This window comes from Sparus aurata, chromosome 5 (assembly GCF_900880675.1).
Source record: "Sparus aurata chromosome 5, fSpaAur1.1, whole genome shotgun sequence".
Classification (NCBI taxonomy): domain Eukaryota; kingdom Metazoa; phylum Chordata; class Actinopteri; order Spariformes; family Sparidae; genus Sparus; species Sparus aurata.
Genome location: NC_044191.1, coordinates 35,244,828 through 35,262,669, shown reverse-complemented (window position 1 = coordinate 35,262,669; position 17,842 = coordinate 35,244,828). Strand labels below are relative to the sequence as shown.

General features: G+C 43.1%; 2 protein-coding genes across 3 annotated transcripts; both read right to left on the bottom strand.

The window, feature by feature from the left end:
- Positions 1-207: 207 nt before the first annotated feature.
- On the bottom strand, positions 208-3,746 carry LOC115582243 (phospholipase A2-like). Of its 2 annotated transcripts, none has more exons than XM_030418068.1 (4): positions 3,669-3,746; positions 3,354-3,513; positions 3,149-3,270; positions 208-1,109 (listed from the first exon to the last, which is right to left on the bottom strand). In XM_030418068.1, the coding sequence occupies exons 1-4, from the start codon at positions 3,706-3,708 to the stop codon at positions 997-999; spliced, it is 435 nt and encodes a 144-aa protein (XP_030273928.1). In that variant the 5' UTR covers positions 3,709-3,746; the 3' UTR covers positions 208-996. The 2 variants fall into 2 exon arrangements, with proteins under 2 accessions (XP_030273928.1, XP_030273929.1); XM_030418069.1 differs by having other exon boundaries at positions 3,354-3,510.
- A 4,874-nt stretch (positions 3,747-8,620) lies between these two features.
- On the bottom strand, positions 8,621-14,231 carry LOC115582202 (phospholipase A2-like). Its single transcript, XM_030418018.1, has 4 exons — positions 14,192-14,231; positions 13,887-14,046; positions 12,541-12,668; positions 8,621-8,770 (listed from the first exon to the last, which is right to left on the bottom strand). Exons 1-4 carry the CDS (start codon positions 14,229-14,231, stop codon positions 8,649-8,651), a joined length of 450 nt encoding a protein of 149 aa, XP_030273878.1. The 3' UTR covers positions 8,621-8,648.
- Between the last annotated feature and the right edge of the window lie 3,611 nt (positions 14,232-17,842).

Here is a 17,842-nt window from a genome sequence, read left to right as displayed (position 1 = left end):
AAATGATAATAAGTTGTTGCTGCTACTTGGAGTGTTTTGTTAAAACTGGACCTAAATATTCTCCTGATGTTTTTACCTTCTTTTTCTCTAATTTTCTGCACAATGATGTCGATGTATAATCCATAATAATGACAGTTTAAAGCGTCTTCTCTTATAAGTTAGTATCAATCAGAAACTGACAGAAGACACGAGAAACACACGTGAATGTTTTATTTTTTTAATGCTGAACTGATTGGACCCAGATTTGTCTGTAGATTTGTAGTTACACATGATGCACAAACATACAACACGTGATTTAGATTATTCTTTAAAGGAACAGTTCACCCACAAAAGAAAATCAGTTGTTTAGCAACTGAAGCATCTGGAAGCTCCAGAACTGTTCTGTGGAAAACAACACTTCACCTGACTTTATATCAACATGGAGGGAGATGATGACTTCATAAATCTGCTTAAAAAAAGACGCTCCTCACATGTGCAGAACCTGCCTAAGAATAATCATGTTTTTAAGTTGTCTTCAGTATCACAGTGATCCAGTGATAGTTGTCTGTACATCCACAGGTTCACTGCTAACAGGAAGTGCTAACAGCTAATTCAGCAAAGTTTAAATGTAGTTTTAGAGCGTTTAATGATGCTTTTTAAGTTTTAGTCCCCAGATACACCCGACTTTCCATCAGCATGGAGGGAGGAGATAATAACTGGATTTGTATTTTTATGTGAACTGTTCCTTTAACTGATAAAACAGTAAAAATCATAAGAGACTGTGACTGGATGGTGAGGTCAGCTCAGCTGTAACCTCTGCTACAGAAGCTCTGCAAACATGAGGACACAGAGAGGTTGAAATCCAAACTGACAATCTCACTTCCTGTTTTTGATTAAGTGAAAATATAAATCATAATCAAACTTCTTTCAAATCAGGTTTTAAAAATCATGAAGAAATTAAACTTTAAAGAGAAATCCAATGTTCTCTCTTGTGTGTTTTGTTGGTTAACTCAGTTTCTACGGAATCGCATCCAGGTTCTTGTGTTCAGGGTTGTGTCTGGTCCAAGCGAGGCAGAGAGCTGCCTTCCGATCGCACTCACATGCAGCAGCCTTGAAGCAGTCGTTGGTTGCTGTGAAGACAAAGTTAGAAAATACACATAATACAGACTGTGATGTTACAAACAATAAACAAATTAAAAACATTTTTGAGCAATTACATGAGCAAGCGGTAGGCGCGGTCTTGTTGGGCCTTGCATTACACGAAGCACAATTAAGTAGTGTTTATGCAACATTAAAGGGGAGATTTATTTTAAATTTTAATTTAGGTTAAATTTGGATATCAATAATAATGAATGATTATCAGGGATAATTATTAATCATAATAAATAATATGATCCAATTTACATTAGATGACTTCGGGTCACCACCCTTGAAGAAGGGAAAACAGCAAATTTACCAAATTGGTCTCACAAAAAGGTACTAAACTGTTTATCACTCTGATTAATAATTTACTTAATAACTAGAACCAAATTTGTCATAACAGCTGTAATGGTTGAAGGATTTTGGAGTTCTTAACAGTGTAGAGGTCGGAAACATTCACTCTTGTACGATATTAAGTAGACAGCAAGAAGGTTCAAAAGTCTTTTATTCAGCACAAAGATGAAACACACAATCTAACAAACATGTACTGTATACGTGTGTGTGTGTGTGTGTGACGTGATGCCGGATATAGAAGATGGTTAGTTGCATGCAGAGACTCTGAGTCTGTGTGAAGCATAATTCGACCTGAGGCCACAATAACACCAAAACAGTGAACAAACACATACATTGAACACATTACATCAACCAGGGTTTGAAGTCCTGTGCTATGGTTTGCTATCTAAGCCCAGTTCAACGTTACCATTCTTTGAAGAGAAGGTGCTGGTGGTTGCAGGAGAAGGTTGGGATTCCGATGTTGAATGCTGTTCTTTCTGTGCAAGGTTTGATGAAAGTCGGCAGAGGAGGAAACTGGTCGCTCCTTTCCTTTGCAGGGATAGCAGCTAGGTGCTAACCTGCTTGGTGTTCCTCAGATCCTCAGATTGGCAGGACCTCATGTCATTGCAGTGAGGAGAAGTTCTTTGGGCCTGCTGCAAATGCAGCTTGCAGCTCTCCACAGCTTGTTGGGCCCAGAAGAACAGATCTTGAAGGCAGGCAGCCCCGTAGGGGGAGGTGGAGGTAGAGGGCGTCGAGTGAGAGAGAGAGAACAATGAAGGTGCTGGGGTTTTGACTACCTGATCAGCGGGGGGGTCCGTCACCCTGACCAATAGTAACTCAAACCTGAATTATGCACCTAGGTGTGAGGAATGGGGAATTCTTGGACACTGAGGGGCCGTCCACACGGACAAAGACGATCTTTTTTTCCTCCATCTTCCTCGGCATCGTTTCAAGAATATTTGCGTCCACACGGATCCACTGAAAATGACCGAAAATGCTGTAGTTCATATTCCAGGCCTATAGGTGGCGCTTGACATTCACCAAAAACGAAGAAGAAGAGACGGAGCATGCGCATAAAGCTTGCGCGCTGTAAACAAACAGACAGTAGACAGAGAAACCAAACACACCAAGAAGAAGATGAAAATGGCTACTGTAAGGAAACCAGAATCGTTTGTGTGGACCGTTAATGAGGTCGAACTGCTGCTGTGACTCACACTCAACTACCAGGCGAGTAAGTTGCAAGAAACACGAACACAAGCATGTAGTCCGCCATTGTTGTTGTTGTTGTTATGAGACGTCGCGGGGTTCAGAGGTCGAGGGAGGGCTGCGTTTTCTGATTTTTCCACCCTAAGACCCATTTTCTAAAAAGTGTGTTTTCAGGCGCTGTGTTTTCAGGATCCGTGTGGACAGTCGGCCAAAACGATGCAATACATGTGCATTTTCGCAAAAGAGCGTTCTCGTCTGGACGGCCCCTCAGGTCAGTTCAGAGTCCATTTTGAAATCCACAATGAATGAATCTGTGGGTCCCCACAATTTTTTCCTGCATTTTTGATTCTTGGGTGAACTGATCCTTTAAAATCAAGGCTTTTGTCAGATTCTCACCACAGCGTTGTAGATTTTCACCACAAAAGTTTTCAAAAACACCTCAAATTGAATGTTTAAATTGTTGAGTTAAAGCATCCTGGTTCAGTCTTACCTGAGCAGGTCGGCTGGCCTCCTGAACAGCTGTACTGATAACGATATGGCTGGCTAAAGAAACCCCTGCATCGAGGATTCCTCATTTGTGCTGCGTAGCATTCATCATGAACTTTGCAGCACCTGAACACAGAAGGAAAGAGTGCATGCTTGAGAAAATCCCACATTTATTTTGTTTTTATAATGTTGACTGAAAAACAACCTACAGGTCCACTTCATCCACAGGAGTTCCTCGCCTTCTGAGGCCGCAGTAGGAGCCATAGTTGTTGTACTTGAAAGGGTTAACACCAGGCTGAACACACCGGATCATGTTACCAAACTGCCAGAACGCACGTGACCCCCTCTGACCGCTGACCACACAGGCTGCTGAGGTACATAAACACAAATATGGATCAAATCAGCAGAACAGAAACATCCATGAAACAGTGGTACAACATTGACAGAGAGGTGGTGGATTAAAAAAGACCTGAAAGAGACATAAAGATCATTTCATGGATCCATATTGTCAGTTCTTTTCTTACCAGTGAGAAGCAGCAACAGCAGAGGACCTGACAGGTTCATGGCTGCAGACAGAGTTGGTGAAGATGGTCTGGATGGTGAGGGTGTTGGTGCAGCCGTTCTTATAGAGCAGCAGGTGAGAAAAAAAGAGAAAAGATGGAGACAAGTGGGTGTGAACTTTAATGATGACATACCCGATAAACTGTCTGTGTTGGTTCAGTTCCAAATGTGACAAGCAGTTCATTAAACAACCTCACTGATAAGAAACATACTGAAGAGACGCCAAACCAACGTCTGTGATGACTTGAAAAGACGTCCGGTGAAGAGCCAGAATAAAAGTTCTTTGACATCTTTTAAATGTTCACTAGTGATGTTCAGGTCCTTTGCTATTGAGCATAAATATTGGACTCATGAAAGGTCAAGTGTTCTGATGAGTCCAGATTGACCCTGTTCCAGATTGATGGGAGCATCAGGGTAAGAAGAGAGGCAGATGAAGTGATGCACCCATCATGCCTAGTGCCTACTGTACCAGCCTGTGGGGGAAGTGTTGTGATCTGAGGTTGATTCAGTTAGTCAGCAACATTATGTGCCCAGAAATGAGGTCAGCTGAGTACCTGAATATACTGTTGGGACCCACAGAAGAAGTCGTTCATTGTGGATTTCAAAATAGAATCTGAACTGAACTCATTTCCCCAGAATTCCAGTCTTCACACCGAGGTGTAAAGACTGGTGTAGAGACCCAGCCTGGAGCTACTAGCCCTTTTTAGATAGAAAAGGCGGCACATTTGCTCCAAGGTAACGACGACAGTGTGCCGCCCTGTCTTTCTAAAACGGAGGTGTAATATTCCTTCTTTTCCAAAAGCCTTCTCTGAGGTAGGTGTAAACATGTGACGTGACGTGAAGCTTGAAGTTGGGCTGTGAACAATGACAAAGAATTTGTCTTCAAAATAAGAGCTTTACATTGCATCCCATTGGACTTTAGAACTGGGTTCTTAGCGGGGGGCTTTTAATTTGAAAGTAGCGACCGTTCCTAGCTTGCCACTACAACAACAAGCGAACAATGAAGACAATTAAAGGGACAGAGGAGACGCTAGCATCTCCTGGATCTCAGCGGCTGTCCAGTTGCTCATCTTAATGTCCGCGGATGAAATGATGGACTGACTGCTGTGATCAGCTGTTTCCTGGTTTTAAAACTCCCCGGCTGTGGGCAGAGATGGACAGAGTACTCGACCCCAGTACTTGAGTAAGACTACAAATCCTACTGGTCAAAATTTACTCTGTTACAAGTAAAAGTAGCTCAGTCGACATGTTACTCGAGTAAGAGTATAAAAGTACTTTCTTTTAAAGGTACTTAAGTATCCAAAAGTACATCCTTTTAAATTTACTTTAAGTAAAAGTAAGAGTAAGAGTAAATTTCTTATTTTTCACATCAATTAATTACTATAATTTCTAAATGAATTTAAGGACCTTTTAACTCTTGTTTCTGAGAATGAACTCTTTGAAACCACCTGCACTGATGTGCTTGCTTTAAGAACCACAATGTTATATAAAGCCTGCAGAAACACCTATAAAAACAAATCAAATGAATGGGATCACAGGAGGACAGCAGGTGTTGCAGATGTTTATTAACAATCATTAAAACTGTAACCAGATGAACCTGCACCGTCCAACTAACTCTCTATCATTTAGCTAAGTTGGGAACTGGAACCCGCTCAAAGACCAATGTTGTCCCCAGACCACTGGTTGAGAATCACTGCTTTACAAAAAACTACATCTGATGCAGCCATTGTCGCGGTTTTGTGTTGACAAACGCAGTCGAGAGCGCGGCTACTTTGGTGGTATCCTTATGGGGAGGGATGACGTATTTCAGCTTTTACGTAGATCCCAGTGGAGAGCGTGCACTGTGATAGGTTTCCTTCTTTGACAAACACAGCTTGTGTCCAATAGTATTTTAGGAAAAAAAAAAAAAAAAGTGTAGACCTGAAAGTAACAAGTACTTTTCAGCCTTCCTAGATATTAACTCAAGTAAAAGTAAAAATATTTGTCTTGGAAATGTATTCAAGTAAGAGTAATAAGTATCAAAGAAATCTAATACTCAAGTAAAGTACAAATCCTCTGGATATGTACCTAAGTACAGTACTCAAGTAAATTTACTCCGTTACTGTCCACCACTGGCTGTGGGTCGCACAACAGTGCAGGTCATCGACACCTCCGCCCACCTCACGCAGAGGCCGGCACATTGACGCCTCGTTTTTAGATAGCAGGCAAGGCGGAAATAAGTGTACCCTCAGAGGCCGAAAATCAGCGACCAAAACAGACCCCCAATTTGCCGGCCTCTGTCTAACCGCGGACCGAGTCTCCAAAAGGACGGGCAAATTGGCGGCTTGGTGCCCAGTATAAAAACGACTTCTGTTACTCAGAGTGACAGACCCCCTCTTACCAGATAGTCAAAACTCCAGCTGCTTCCTTTGACCTCTCTTCTCCAGGCTTAGATAGCACACAGCATGGCACAGCTAAGCACAGGACAGTTTTTTTTTACCTCTGGTTGGTGTGACGCACATGTTCAATCTTTGTGTTTGTTCACTGTTTGGGTGTTATTGTGATCTCAGGTCGGGTTATTTGTAGCTTGATTTGCTATACGGCTAATTTGACATTAGTTGAATGATGCTTCACACAGACTCAGAGACTTTGCATGCAACTAATCATCTTCTCTAACCTGGCATCACACACACACACACACACACACACACACACACACACTCCTTCAACATGGAGCATATCAGACCCACATGTGATACCATCTTGGACCTGCGTCCTTCCCTGATGCTATAGGCCTCCTCCATCAGCCATTTTATTTGTAGTCACCTCGAACTCTAGCCATCATTTCGCCTGCGCACACACACACCTATATAAAGTACATGTCATATATATTTACATATAGTACAATACTTTTGAACCTTCATGCTGTCTATTTAATATCGTACAAGAGTGAATGTTGCCAACCTCGACTCAACAAGTACTCTCCCATCATTAACACAAGGCCATGGCAGAAAATGATTAGAGTATGTGACTTTGTTGTGGGGCTGGGCAGTGTATTTAATGAGGATCAGTGTCATCAGAGCGTCATGTGGCTCAGAACCTGCTGCAAACAGGGCCAATATGATCAGGATCTGGCACCTGTGTCACTACAGGATAAATATTTAATCTAATTATCCTCTCCTGACTAGGACGCCCTCTTACTTGTGAGGTGTATAATGATCATATGCCAAAATATTTACATACTAACAAGGATGTGAACTTCAGTGGAAAGTTAAAGAAGGACAGCAGAGATAAGATTAATTATTACACAACATTTCTCTGGTAGAAACAAAGGAGGTGACTGATCCTGATCAAACTGGTGCTGGTGACAATCTTTGAGATCCCAGACTTAACCAGAACTAATTTTAATAGTCCTGATCAGCTTTACTGAACACTTTTGTGAGGGTTCTGTGTTTTGTGTGTCTTTGCCCTGTCTCTGTTCTGTCTCTGTTTTCCCTGCCTTCTTGTTCTTCCGCCTCTGCAGGACTTGGCTGACGGGACTGACGAGGCACACCTGCAGCCACTCGCTCATCACTACCTCCATAAAACCTCATGACATTTCTTCCTGGAAGACGATGGTTCACAACAATCCATCCAGGTTTTATTAATGTGTTGGACAGTTCTAACTTTAGTAGTTTCAGTCATTTTCTTTGCTTGATGCACACCAATAATTTGACCCTTCTGAAACAGCATGCACATTTGTGAAATCAAGGGGAAATTATGAATCAGTCGCTCTGACAAAATATCATGGACAACAAGTATGTGACCACTCTTCTCTACAAGCCAATATAATCCACAGAGCCATGATCCAGACTCTTATTTTGAAAAAATAATAAGTTGTTGCTGCTACTTGGAGTGTTTTGTTAAAACTGGACCTAAATATTCTCCTGATGTTTTTACCTTCCTGTAATCTCAAATTGTGGAAATCTTGCACCTATTTTAGTTCAGATTTCTGCACAATGTTGTTGAATTTATAATCCATAATAATGACAGTTTAAAGCTTCCTGTCTTATAAGTTAGTATCAATCAGAAACTGACAGAAGACACGAGAAACACACGTGAATGTTTTTATTTTTTTAATGCTGAACTGATTGGATCCAGATTTGTCTGTAGTTTGTAGTTACACATGATGCACAAACACACAACACATGATTTTGATTATTTTTTAAAGGAACAGTTCACCCACAAATGAAATCCAGTCATTTCATGTTGTTTTGGTTGTTTTATACATTTTAATTCAAGTCTGCAGCTGCTTCAGTTGTTTAGCAGAATGCTGCAACTCTGTTTTACTGTGAAACTGCAGAAATGTTCTGTGGACGACGACACTTCACCTGACTTTATATCATCAGGAGGAGGAGCGGAGGACTTCATAAATCTGCTAAGAAATCGTTAAAGAAAGGACGCTCCTCACATGTGCAGAACCTGCCTTATAAAAATCATGTTTTTAAGTTGTCTTCAGTATCACAGTGATCCAGTGATAGTTGTCTGTACATCCACAGGTTCACTGCTAACAGGAAGTGCCAACAGCTAATTCAGCAAACTTTTAGAGAATTTTATGATGTGTTTTAAGTTTTAGTCCCCAGATACACCCAACTTTCCATCAGCATGGAGGGAGGAGATAATGACTGGATTTGTATTTCCAAGTGAACTGTTCCTTTAACTGATAAAACTGTAAAAATCATAAGAGACTGTGACTGGATGGTGAGGTCAGATCAGCTGTAACCTCTGCTACAGAAGCTCTGCAGACATGAGGACACAGAGAGGTTGAAATCCAAACTGAGAATCTCACTTCCTGTTTTTGATTAAGTGAAAAAATAAATCATAGAATCAAACTTCTTTTAAATCAGGTTTTGTTTGAAAATCATGAAAAAATTAAACTTTAAAGAGAAATCCAACGTTCTCTCTTGTGTGTTTTGTTGGTTAACTCATTTTTTACAGAATCTCTCATCCAGGTTCTTGTGTTCAGGGTTGTATTTGGCCTGAGTGAAGCAGAGAGCTGCTGCCCGATCGCACTCACATGCAGCAGCCTGGCAGTAGTCGTTGGTTGCTGTGAAGACAAAGTTAGAAAATACACAAAATACAGATTGTGATGTTACAAACAATAAGCAAATGAAAAACATTTTGTTGGGCCTTGCATTACACAAAGCACAATTAAGTAGTGTTTATGCAACATTATTTTAAATCAAATCAATAATCAATAATTATGAATGATTATCAGGGATAATTATTAATCATAATAAATAATATTTTCCAATTTACATTAGATCACCTCGGGTCACCACCCTTGAAGAAAAGAAAACAGCAAATTTACCAAATCAGTCTCATAAAAAGGTACTAAACTGTTTTTCACTCTGATTAATAATTTACTTAATAAATACAACCAAATTTGTCATAACAGCTGTAATGGTTGAGGGATTTTGGAGTTCTTAACAGTGTAGAGGTCGGAAACATTCACTCTTGTGCAATATTAAGTAGACAGCAAGAAGGTTCAAAAGTCTTTTATTCAGCACAAAGATGAAAACACACGATCTAACTAACATGTACTGTATACATGTGTGTGTGTGTGTGTGTGTGTGTGTATGTGACGTGATGTGTCAGTTATAGAAGATGGTTAGTTGCATACAGAGACTCTGAGTCTACCAATAACTTCACCTGAGGTCACAATAGCCCTTTTTAGATAGAAAAGGCGGCACATTTGCTCCAAGGTAAGGGCGGCAATGTGCCGGCCTGTCTTTCTAAAACCGAGGCGTAATATTCCTCCTTTTCCAAAAGCCGCCTCTGAGGTAGGCGTAAACATGTGACGTGACGTGAAGCTCGAAGTTGGGCTGTGAACAGTGACATAGAATTTGTCATAGAGCTTGGAACAACGGACCAGCTCTTTACTCTGGCAGGGGTCTTGGAGGGGGCCTGGGAGTACAATCTCCCAGTCCACAAGTGTTTTGTGGATCTGGAGAAGGCGTACGACCGGGTCCCCCGGGATGTTCTGTGGGAGGTGCTGCGGGAGTATGGGGTGAGGGGGTCCCTTCTCAGGGCCATCCAATCCCTATATTCTCAAAGCGAGAGCTGTGTGCGTATACTCGGAAGTAAGTCGGACTTGTTCCAAGTGGGTGTTGGCCTCCACCAGGGCTGTGCCTTGTCCCCAATCCTGTTTGTGATTTACATGGACAGGATTTCGAGGCGCAGTCGTGGTATGGAGGGGCTACAGGTCGGTGACCTTAAGATCGCATCACTGCTTTTTGCAGATGATGTGGTCTTGATGGCATCATCGGCTGTAGATCTACAACGCTCACTGGATCAGTTCGCAGCTGAGTGTGAAGCGGCAGGGATGAGGATCATCACCTCTAAATCTGAGGCCATGGTTCTCAGTAGGAAACCGGTGGATTGCCTACTCCAGGTGGGGAATGTGTCCTTGCCCCTAGTGAAGGAGTTCAAGTACCTCGGGGTTTTGTTCACGAGTGAGGGGATGATGGGGCGTGAGATTGACAGGAGAGGTCGGAGCAGCGGGTGCGGTGTTGCATGCGCTTCACCGCACGGTTGTGACGAAAAGGGAGCTGAGCCGAAAGGCAAAGCTCTCGATCTACCGGTCAATCTTCGTCCCTACCCTCACCTATGGTCATGAGCGATGGGTCATGACCGAAAGAATGAGATCGCGGGTACAAGCGGCCGAAATGGGTTTTCTTCGCAGGGTGGCTGGGGTCTCCCTTAGAGATAGGGTAAGAAGCTCAGCCATCCGGGAGGGACTCGGAGTAGAGCCGCTGCTCCTCTGCGTGGAAAGGAGCCAGTTGAGGTGGTTCGGGCATCTGATGAGGATGCCACCAGGGCGCCTTCCTAGGGAGGTGTTCCTGTCACGTCCAACTGGGAGGAGACCTAGGCGTAGACCCAGGACCAGGTGGAGGGATTATATCTCTTCTCTGGCCTGGGAGCGCCTGGGGATTCCCCAGTCAGAGTTAGCCGATGTGGCCGGGGAAAGGGATGTCTGGGGCTCGCTACTGAAGCTGTTGCCCCCGCGACCCGATTTTGGATAAGCGGTTGACAATGGATGGATGGATTGAATAAGAGCTTTACATTGCACCCCATTGGAATTTAGAACTGGGTTCTTAGCGGGGGGCTTTTAATTTGAAAGTAGCGACCGTCCTTAGCTTGCCGCTACAACAACAAGCTAACACAACCAAACAGCTACAGAGACCGAGGAGACGCTAGCATCTCCTGGATCTCAGCAGCTGTCCAGTTGTTCATCTTAACAACAGTGCAGATCATTGACACCTCCGCCCACCTCACGCAGACGCCGGCACATTTCCGCCTCGTTTTTAGATAGCAGGCGAGGCGGAAATAAGTGTACCCTCCGAGGAGGAAAATCGGTGGACCAAAACAGACCCCCAATTTGCCGCCCTCTGTCTAAAACCGCGGACCCAAAAGGACGGGCAAATTGGCGGCTTGGTGCAAAACACATAATTGAACACATCACATCAACCAGGGTTTAAAGTCCTGTGCTATGCTATTCTGTCTAAGCCCAGTTCAGCGTTACCAGTCTTTGAAGAAAATGTGCTGGTGGCTGCAGGAGAAGGTTGGGATTCCGATGTTGAATGCTGTTCTTTCTATGCAAGGTTTGATGAAAGTCGGCAGAGGAGGAAACTGGTTTCCTTTGCAGGGATAGCAGCTCAGTGCTAACCTGCTTGGTGTTCCTCAGATCCTCAGATTGGCAGGACCTCGTGTCGCTGCAGTGAGGAGAAGTTCTTTGGGCCTGCTGCCAATGCAGCTTGCAGCTCTCCACAGCTTGTTGGGCCCAGAAGAACAGATCTTGAAGGCAGGCAGCACCGTAGGGGGAGGTGGAGAGGGGCCCTTGAAGATCAGAAGTTGAGGGGGAGTCGAGGGCATCGAGTGAGAGATAGAGAGAACAATGAAGGCGCTGGGATTTTGACTACCTGATCAGCGGGGGGTCCGTCACCCTGATCAAAAGTAGCTCAAACCTGAATTATGCATTGAATTATTATGAATTCTTGGACACTGAGGGGCCGTCCACACGGACAAAAACAATCTTTTTTTTCTCCATCTTCCTCGGCATCTTTCAAGAATATTTGCGTCCATACGGATCCACTGAAAATGACCGAAAACGCTGTAGTTTATATTCCAGGCCTATAAGTGGCGCTTGACATTCACCAAAAACGAAGAAGAAGAGACAGAGCACACGCATAAAGATTGAGCGCTGTAAACAAACAGACAGTAGACCGAGAAATCAAACACAACAAGAAGAAGATGAAAATGGCTACTGCAAGGAAACCAGAATCGTTTGTGTGGACCGTTAATGAGGTCGAACTGCTGCTGCGACTCACACTCAACTACCAGGCGAGTAAGTTGCAAGAAACACGAACACAAGCATGTAGTCCGCCATTGTTGTTGTTGTTGTTATGAGACGTCACGGGGTTCAGAGGTCGAGGGAGGGCTGCGTTTTCTGATTTTTCCACCCTAAGACCCATTTTCAAAAAAGTGTGTTTTCAGGCGCTGCGTCTTCAGGATCCGTGTGGACGATCCGCCAAAACGATGCAATACATGTGCATTTTTGCAAAAGAGCGTTCTCATCTGGACGGCCCCCTCAGGTCAGTTCAGAGTCCATTTTGAAATCCACAATGAATTACTTCATCTCTGGGTCCCAACAATTCGTTCCTGCATTTTTGATTCTGGGGTGAACTGATCCTTTAAAATCAAGGCTTTTGTCAGATTCTCACCACAGCGTTGCAGATTTTCACCACAAAAGTTTTCAAAAACACCTCAAATTTAATGTTTAAATTGTGGAGTTAAAGCATCCTGGTTCAGTCTTACCTGAGCAGGTCGGCTGGCCTCCTGCACAGCTGTACTGATAATAAACAAAAAATAACAGGCGAGAGAAACCCCTGCATTGATGATTCTTCATTTTTGCTGTGTAGCAGTCATCATGAACTTTGCAGCACCTGAACACAGAAAGAAAGAGTGCATGTGTCACAGGCAGTAAGACTGTTTTATCTTAGTTGTGCTTTTTATTATGTTTTATTAGGTTTTTATATATTGAGTTTTATGATTGCATGATTTTACATGTGTTGTGTTTTAATAATTGTATTTATCGTGTTGACTTTTACTGCATGTGTTTGGGTTTTGTTTTTGGTACTGCCTGTGAACGCACTGTTTTGATTGTTGATCAGCTGCACCTGTGAGGTTCCATTTTGTTCACATATTTAACAGCCACCAACTGACTAAACAGGGACCAGAGACACAGACAGAGACACAGATACGGAGCCAAGAGACACGCTAGAGAACGGAGGGCGGCACGAGGAGGCCAATTTCTTGGCAGGTCTGGTCGGCGGAAATAAGAGGCCTGGTTGATGGGAGAAGCCTAGTGGATTAGATTATTAGCGAGGCACTGATGTCAAGGGGCGAGTGAGCACACCAGCGAGGCGCCGGGTCTCCATGAGGGGACCAGATCTGGTCTGAGGGCTCCGAGAGGCTGGAGACGACAAGACAGCGTGAGCACCGGCCGCACACGAGAGAAACCCAGAGCGTTACTACTCGACGTACTCGCAGCGGCAGAGCATAGCGCTCTGCCTGGCGGGTGAGTTTCCCTTTGGGCCATAGTAGCACTCTGGTGTGTGTTGGTGCCGGTGAAGCTGTAGTCCGCGAGGTGTGTGGACCCCCGATTGGCTGTGTGTTTGTATTTTCCAGGAGACCTCTGGAACACTGACTGGGAGGAGCAGCTGAGGTACCTGAAGCCCCTGAGGAGAGATGGCAGAGCTCCGCCGCCACCTCCGAGCCGCCCCTGTATCCAGTCTGGCTGGCACAATAGACTCGCTTAATTATGAATGGACTATTTTTAACAAATGCAGCTTCCATTTTAAGAACTCTGTTTTAAAACCTTTTAAGGTTTTAATGTTCTGTGGTCTCTTTACGAAAAATATCTTTTAATAAGTGGTGCACCGGCATAAATTGTCTTTGTCCTCTCCTTCACCTGGTCGCTGTCAGTGTGCTCTCCCCCGATAAAATTCACCATAACCTGTATCTCCCCCCCTGTTAAAAATAACCCTTTACACTCAATAATTATCTCCACTACTTCTGATTGCTTTCCCCACTCCTTACACATGTTTGAGAAAATCCCCCATTTATTTAGTTTTTAAAATGCTGACTGAAAAACAACCTACTGGTCCACTTCATCCACAGGAGTCCCTGCCCCACCGAGGCCGCAGTAGCAGCCGTAGTTGTTGTACTTGAAAGGGATAACACCAGGCTGAACACACCAGATCATGTTCCCAAACTGCCAGAATGCACTTGATTCCTGCTGATCACTGAGCTTACAGGCTGCTGAGGCACATAAATACAAATATGGATCAAATCAGCAGAACAGAAATACCCGTGAAACAGTGGTACAACATTGACAGAAGTGGTGGATTAAGAAAGACCTGAAAGAGACATAAAGATCATTTCTTATTGTCAGTTCTTTTCTTACCAGAGAGAAGCAGCAACAGCAGAGGACCTGACAGGTTCATGGCTGCAGACAGAGATGGTAAAGATGGTCAGAGTGTTGGTGCAGCCGTTCTTATAGAGCAGCAGGTGAGAAAAAAAGAGAAAAGATGGAGACGAGTGGGTGTGAACTTTAATGATGACATACCAGATAAACTGTCTGTGTTGGTTCAGTTCCAAATGTGACAAGCAGTTCATTAAACAAACTCACTGATAAGAAACATACTGAAGAGATGCCAGACCAACGTCTGTGATGACTTGAAAAGACGTCCGGTGAAGAGCCAGAATAAAAGTTCTTTGACATCTTTTAAATGTTCACTAGTGATGTTCAGGTCCTTTGCTATGAGCATAAATATTGGACCCATGAAAGGTCACGTGTTCTGATGAGTCCAGATTGACCCTGTTCCAGATTGATGGGAGCATCAGGGTAAGAAGAGAGGCAGATGAAGTGATGCACCCATCATGCCTAGTGTCTACTGTACCAGCCTGTGGGGGAAGTGTTGTGATCTGAGGTTGATTCAGTTGGTCAATTGGAGGTTCAGCAACATTATGTGTCCAGAAATGAGGTCAGCTGAGTACCTGAATATACTGTTGGGACCCACAGAAGAAGTCGTTCTTGAAGTGAAGCTCGAAGTTGTGCTGTGAACAATGACAAAGAATTTGTCTTCAAAATAAGAGCTTTACATTGCACCCCATTGGAGTTTAGAACTGGGTTCTTAGCGGGGGGCTTTTAATTTAAAAGTTGCGACCGTTCCTAGCTTGCCGGAGACGCTAGCATCTCCTGGATCTCAGCGGCTGTCCAGTTGATCATCTTAATGTCCGCGGATGAAGTGATGGACTGACTGCTGTGATCAGCTGTTTCCTGGTTTTAAAACTCCCCGGCTGTGGGTCGCACAACAGTGCAGGTCATCGACACCTCCGCCCACCTCACGCAGAGGCCGGCACATTGACGCCTCGTTTTTAGATAGCAGGCGAGGCGGAAATAAGTGTACCCTCCAAGGCAGAAACTCAGCGACTATAACAGACCCCCAATTTGCAGCCCTCTGTCTAAACCGCGGACCGAGCCGCCAAAAGGTGCCCAGTATAAAGACGGCTTTAGTTACTCAGAGTGACAGACCCCCTCTGACCAGATAGTCAAAACTCCTTCCTTTGAACTCTCTTCTCCAGGCTTAGATAGCACACAGCATGGCACAGCTAAGCACAGGACTCTTAAAAAATGTTTTACCTCTAGTTGGTGTTACGCACATGTTCAGTCTTTGTGTTTGTTCACTGTTTGATTGTTATTGTGATCTCAGGTCGGGTTATTGGTAGCTTGTTTTGCTACACGGCTAATTTGACATTAGTTGAATGATGCTTCACACAGACTCAGAGACTTTGTACACAACTAATCATCTTCTCTAACCTGGCATCACACACACACACATACACACACACACACACACACTCCTTCAACATGGAGCATATCAGACCCACATGTGATACCATCTTGGACCTGCGTCCTTCCCTGATGCTATAGGCCTCCTCCATCAGCCATTTTATTTGTAGTCACCTCGAACTCTAGCCATCATTTTGCCTGCGCACACACACACCTATAAAGTACATGTCATATATATTTACATATAGTACAATACTTTTGAACCTTCCTGCTGTCTATTTAATATCGTACAAGAGTGAATGTTGCCAACCTCGACTCTGTCAAGTACTCTCCCATCATTAACACAAGGCCATGGCAGAAAATGATTAGAGTATGTGACTTTGTTGTGGGGCTGGGCAGTGTATTTAATGAGGATCAGTGTCATCAGAGCGTCATGTGGCTCAGAACCTGCTGGAAACAGGGCCAATATGATCAGGATCTGGCACCTGTGTCACTACAGGATAAATATTTAATCTAATTATCCTGTCCTGGTTAGGACGCCCTCTTTCTGATGAGGTTTATAATGATCATATGCCAAAATATTTACATACTAACAAGGATGTGAACTTCAGTGGAAGGTTAAAGAAGGACAGCAGAGTTAATTTAATTAATCATTACACAACATTTCTCTGATAGAAACAAAGCATGTTCCTGATCCTGATCAAACTGGTTAGGGTTACTTTTGTGAGGGTTCTGTGTTTTGTGTGTCTTTTTTTTAATCTTTTCCATGACCACAGGATGTCTTCTGACATGGACAAGAAGAGGAGAAGAAGCATTGAACTAGTAACCCAAATACAGCATGCAAACTAGTGAAATCAAGGGAAATTATGAATCAGTCGCTCTGTCAGACAAATATCATGGACAACAAGTATGTGACCACTCTTCTCTACAAGCCAATATAATCCACAGAGCCATGAGCCAGACTCTTATTTTGAAATGATAATAAGTTGTTGCTGCTACTTGGAGTGTTTTGTTAAACTGGACCTAAATATTCTCCTGATGTTTTTACCTTCTTTTTCTCTAATTTTCTGCACAGTGATGTGGATTTATAATCCATAATAATGACAGTTTAAAGCTTCCTGTCGTATAAGTTAGTATCAATCAGAAACTGACAGAAGACACGAGAAACACGTGAATGTTTTTATTTTTTAATGCTGAACTGATTGGACTCAGATTTGTCTGTAGATTTGTAGTTACACATGATGCATAAACACATAAACACACACACATGATTTTGATTATTCTTTAAAGGAACAGTTCACCCACAAATGAAAATCCAGTCATTTCATGTTTTTGGTTGTTTTACATTTTAATTCAAGTCTGCAGCTGCTTCAGTTCTTCAGCAGAATGCTGCAACTCTGTTTTACTGTGAAGCTCCAGAAATGTTCTGTGGACGACGACACTTCACCTGACTTTATATCATCAGGAGGAGGAGATGAGGACTTCATAAATCTGCTAGAAATCCTCAAAGAAAGGACGCTCCTCACATGTGCAGAACCTGCCTTAGAAAAATCATGTTTTTAGTTGTCTTCAGTATCACAGTGATCCAGTGATAGTTGTCTGTACATCCACAGGTTCACTGCTAACAGAAGTGCTAACAGCTAATTCAGCAAAGTTTAAATGTAGTTTTAGAGAATTTTTTTGTCCCAGAATCAGATACACCGACTTTCCATCAGCATGGAGGGAGGAGATAATGACTGGATTTGTATTTTATGTGAACTGTTCCTTTAACTGATAAACAGTAAAAATCATAAGAGACTGTGACTGGATGGTGAGATCAGCTCAGCTGTAACCTCTGCTACAGAAGCTCTGCAGACATGAGGACACAGAGAGGTTGGAATCCAAACTGACAATCTCACTTCCTGTTTTTGATTAAGTGGATAAAACAAATCATAGAATCAAACTCATTTTAAATCAGGTTTTGTTTAAAAACTCATGCAAAAATTGAAATTTAAAGAGAAATGTTCTCTCGTGTTTTTGTTGGTTACCTCATTTTAAACATATCATATTCAGGTAATTGTTTAGAGGGTTGTATTTGGTCCGAGCGAAGCAGAGAGCTGCCCTCCGATCACACTCACATGCAGCTTTCTGGCAGTAGTTGTTGGACCCTGTGGAGTCAGAATATACACATAATGCAGATTGTGATGTTATAAACACTAAATGAATTAAAAAAACATTTGTTCATGCCTTTTTGATTCTCGGGTGAACTGATCCTTTAAATCA

Coding starts and splice junctions, on each gene's coding strand:
- LOC115582202 (XM_030418018.1), bottom strand. CDS start 14,231: ATGAACCTGTCAGGTCCTCTGCTGTTGCTGCTTCTCTCTG. Junction 14,047..14,191: donor GCTGTTGCTGCTTCTCTCTG/GTAAGAAAAGAA, acceptor TATGTGCCTCAG/CAGCCTGTAAGCTCAGTGAT. Junction 8,771..12,540: donor AGGCCAGCCGACCTGCTCAG/GTAAGACTGAAC, acceptor TTGTCTTCACAG/CAACCAACGACTACTGCCAG.
- LOC115582243 (XM_030418068.1), bottom strand. CDS start 3,708: ATGAACCTGTCAGGTCCTCTGCTGTTGCTGCTTCTCACTG. Junction 3,271..3,353: donor CCTGTGGATGAAGTGGACCT/GTAGGTTGTTTT, acceptor TTCTGTGTTCAG/GTGCTGCAAAGTTCATGATG. Junction 1,110..3,148: donor AGGCCAGCCGACCTGCTCAG/GTAAGACTGAAC, acceptor TTGTCTTCACAG/CAACCAACGACTGCTTCAAG.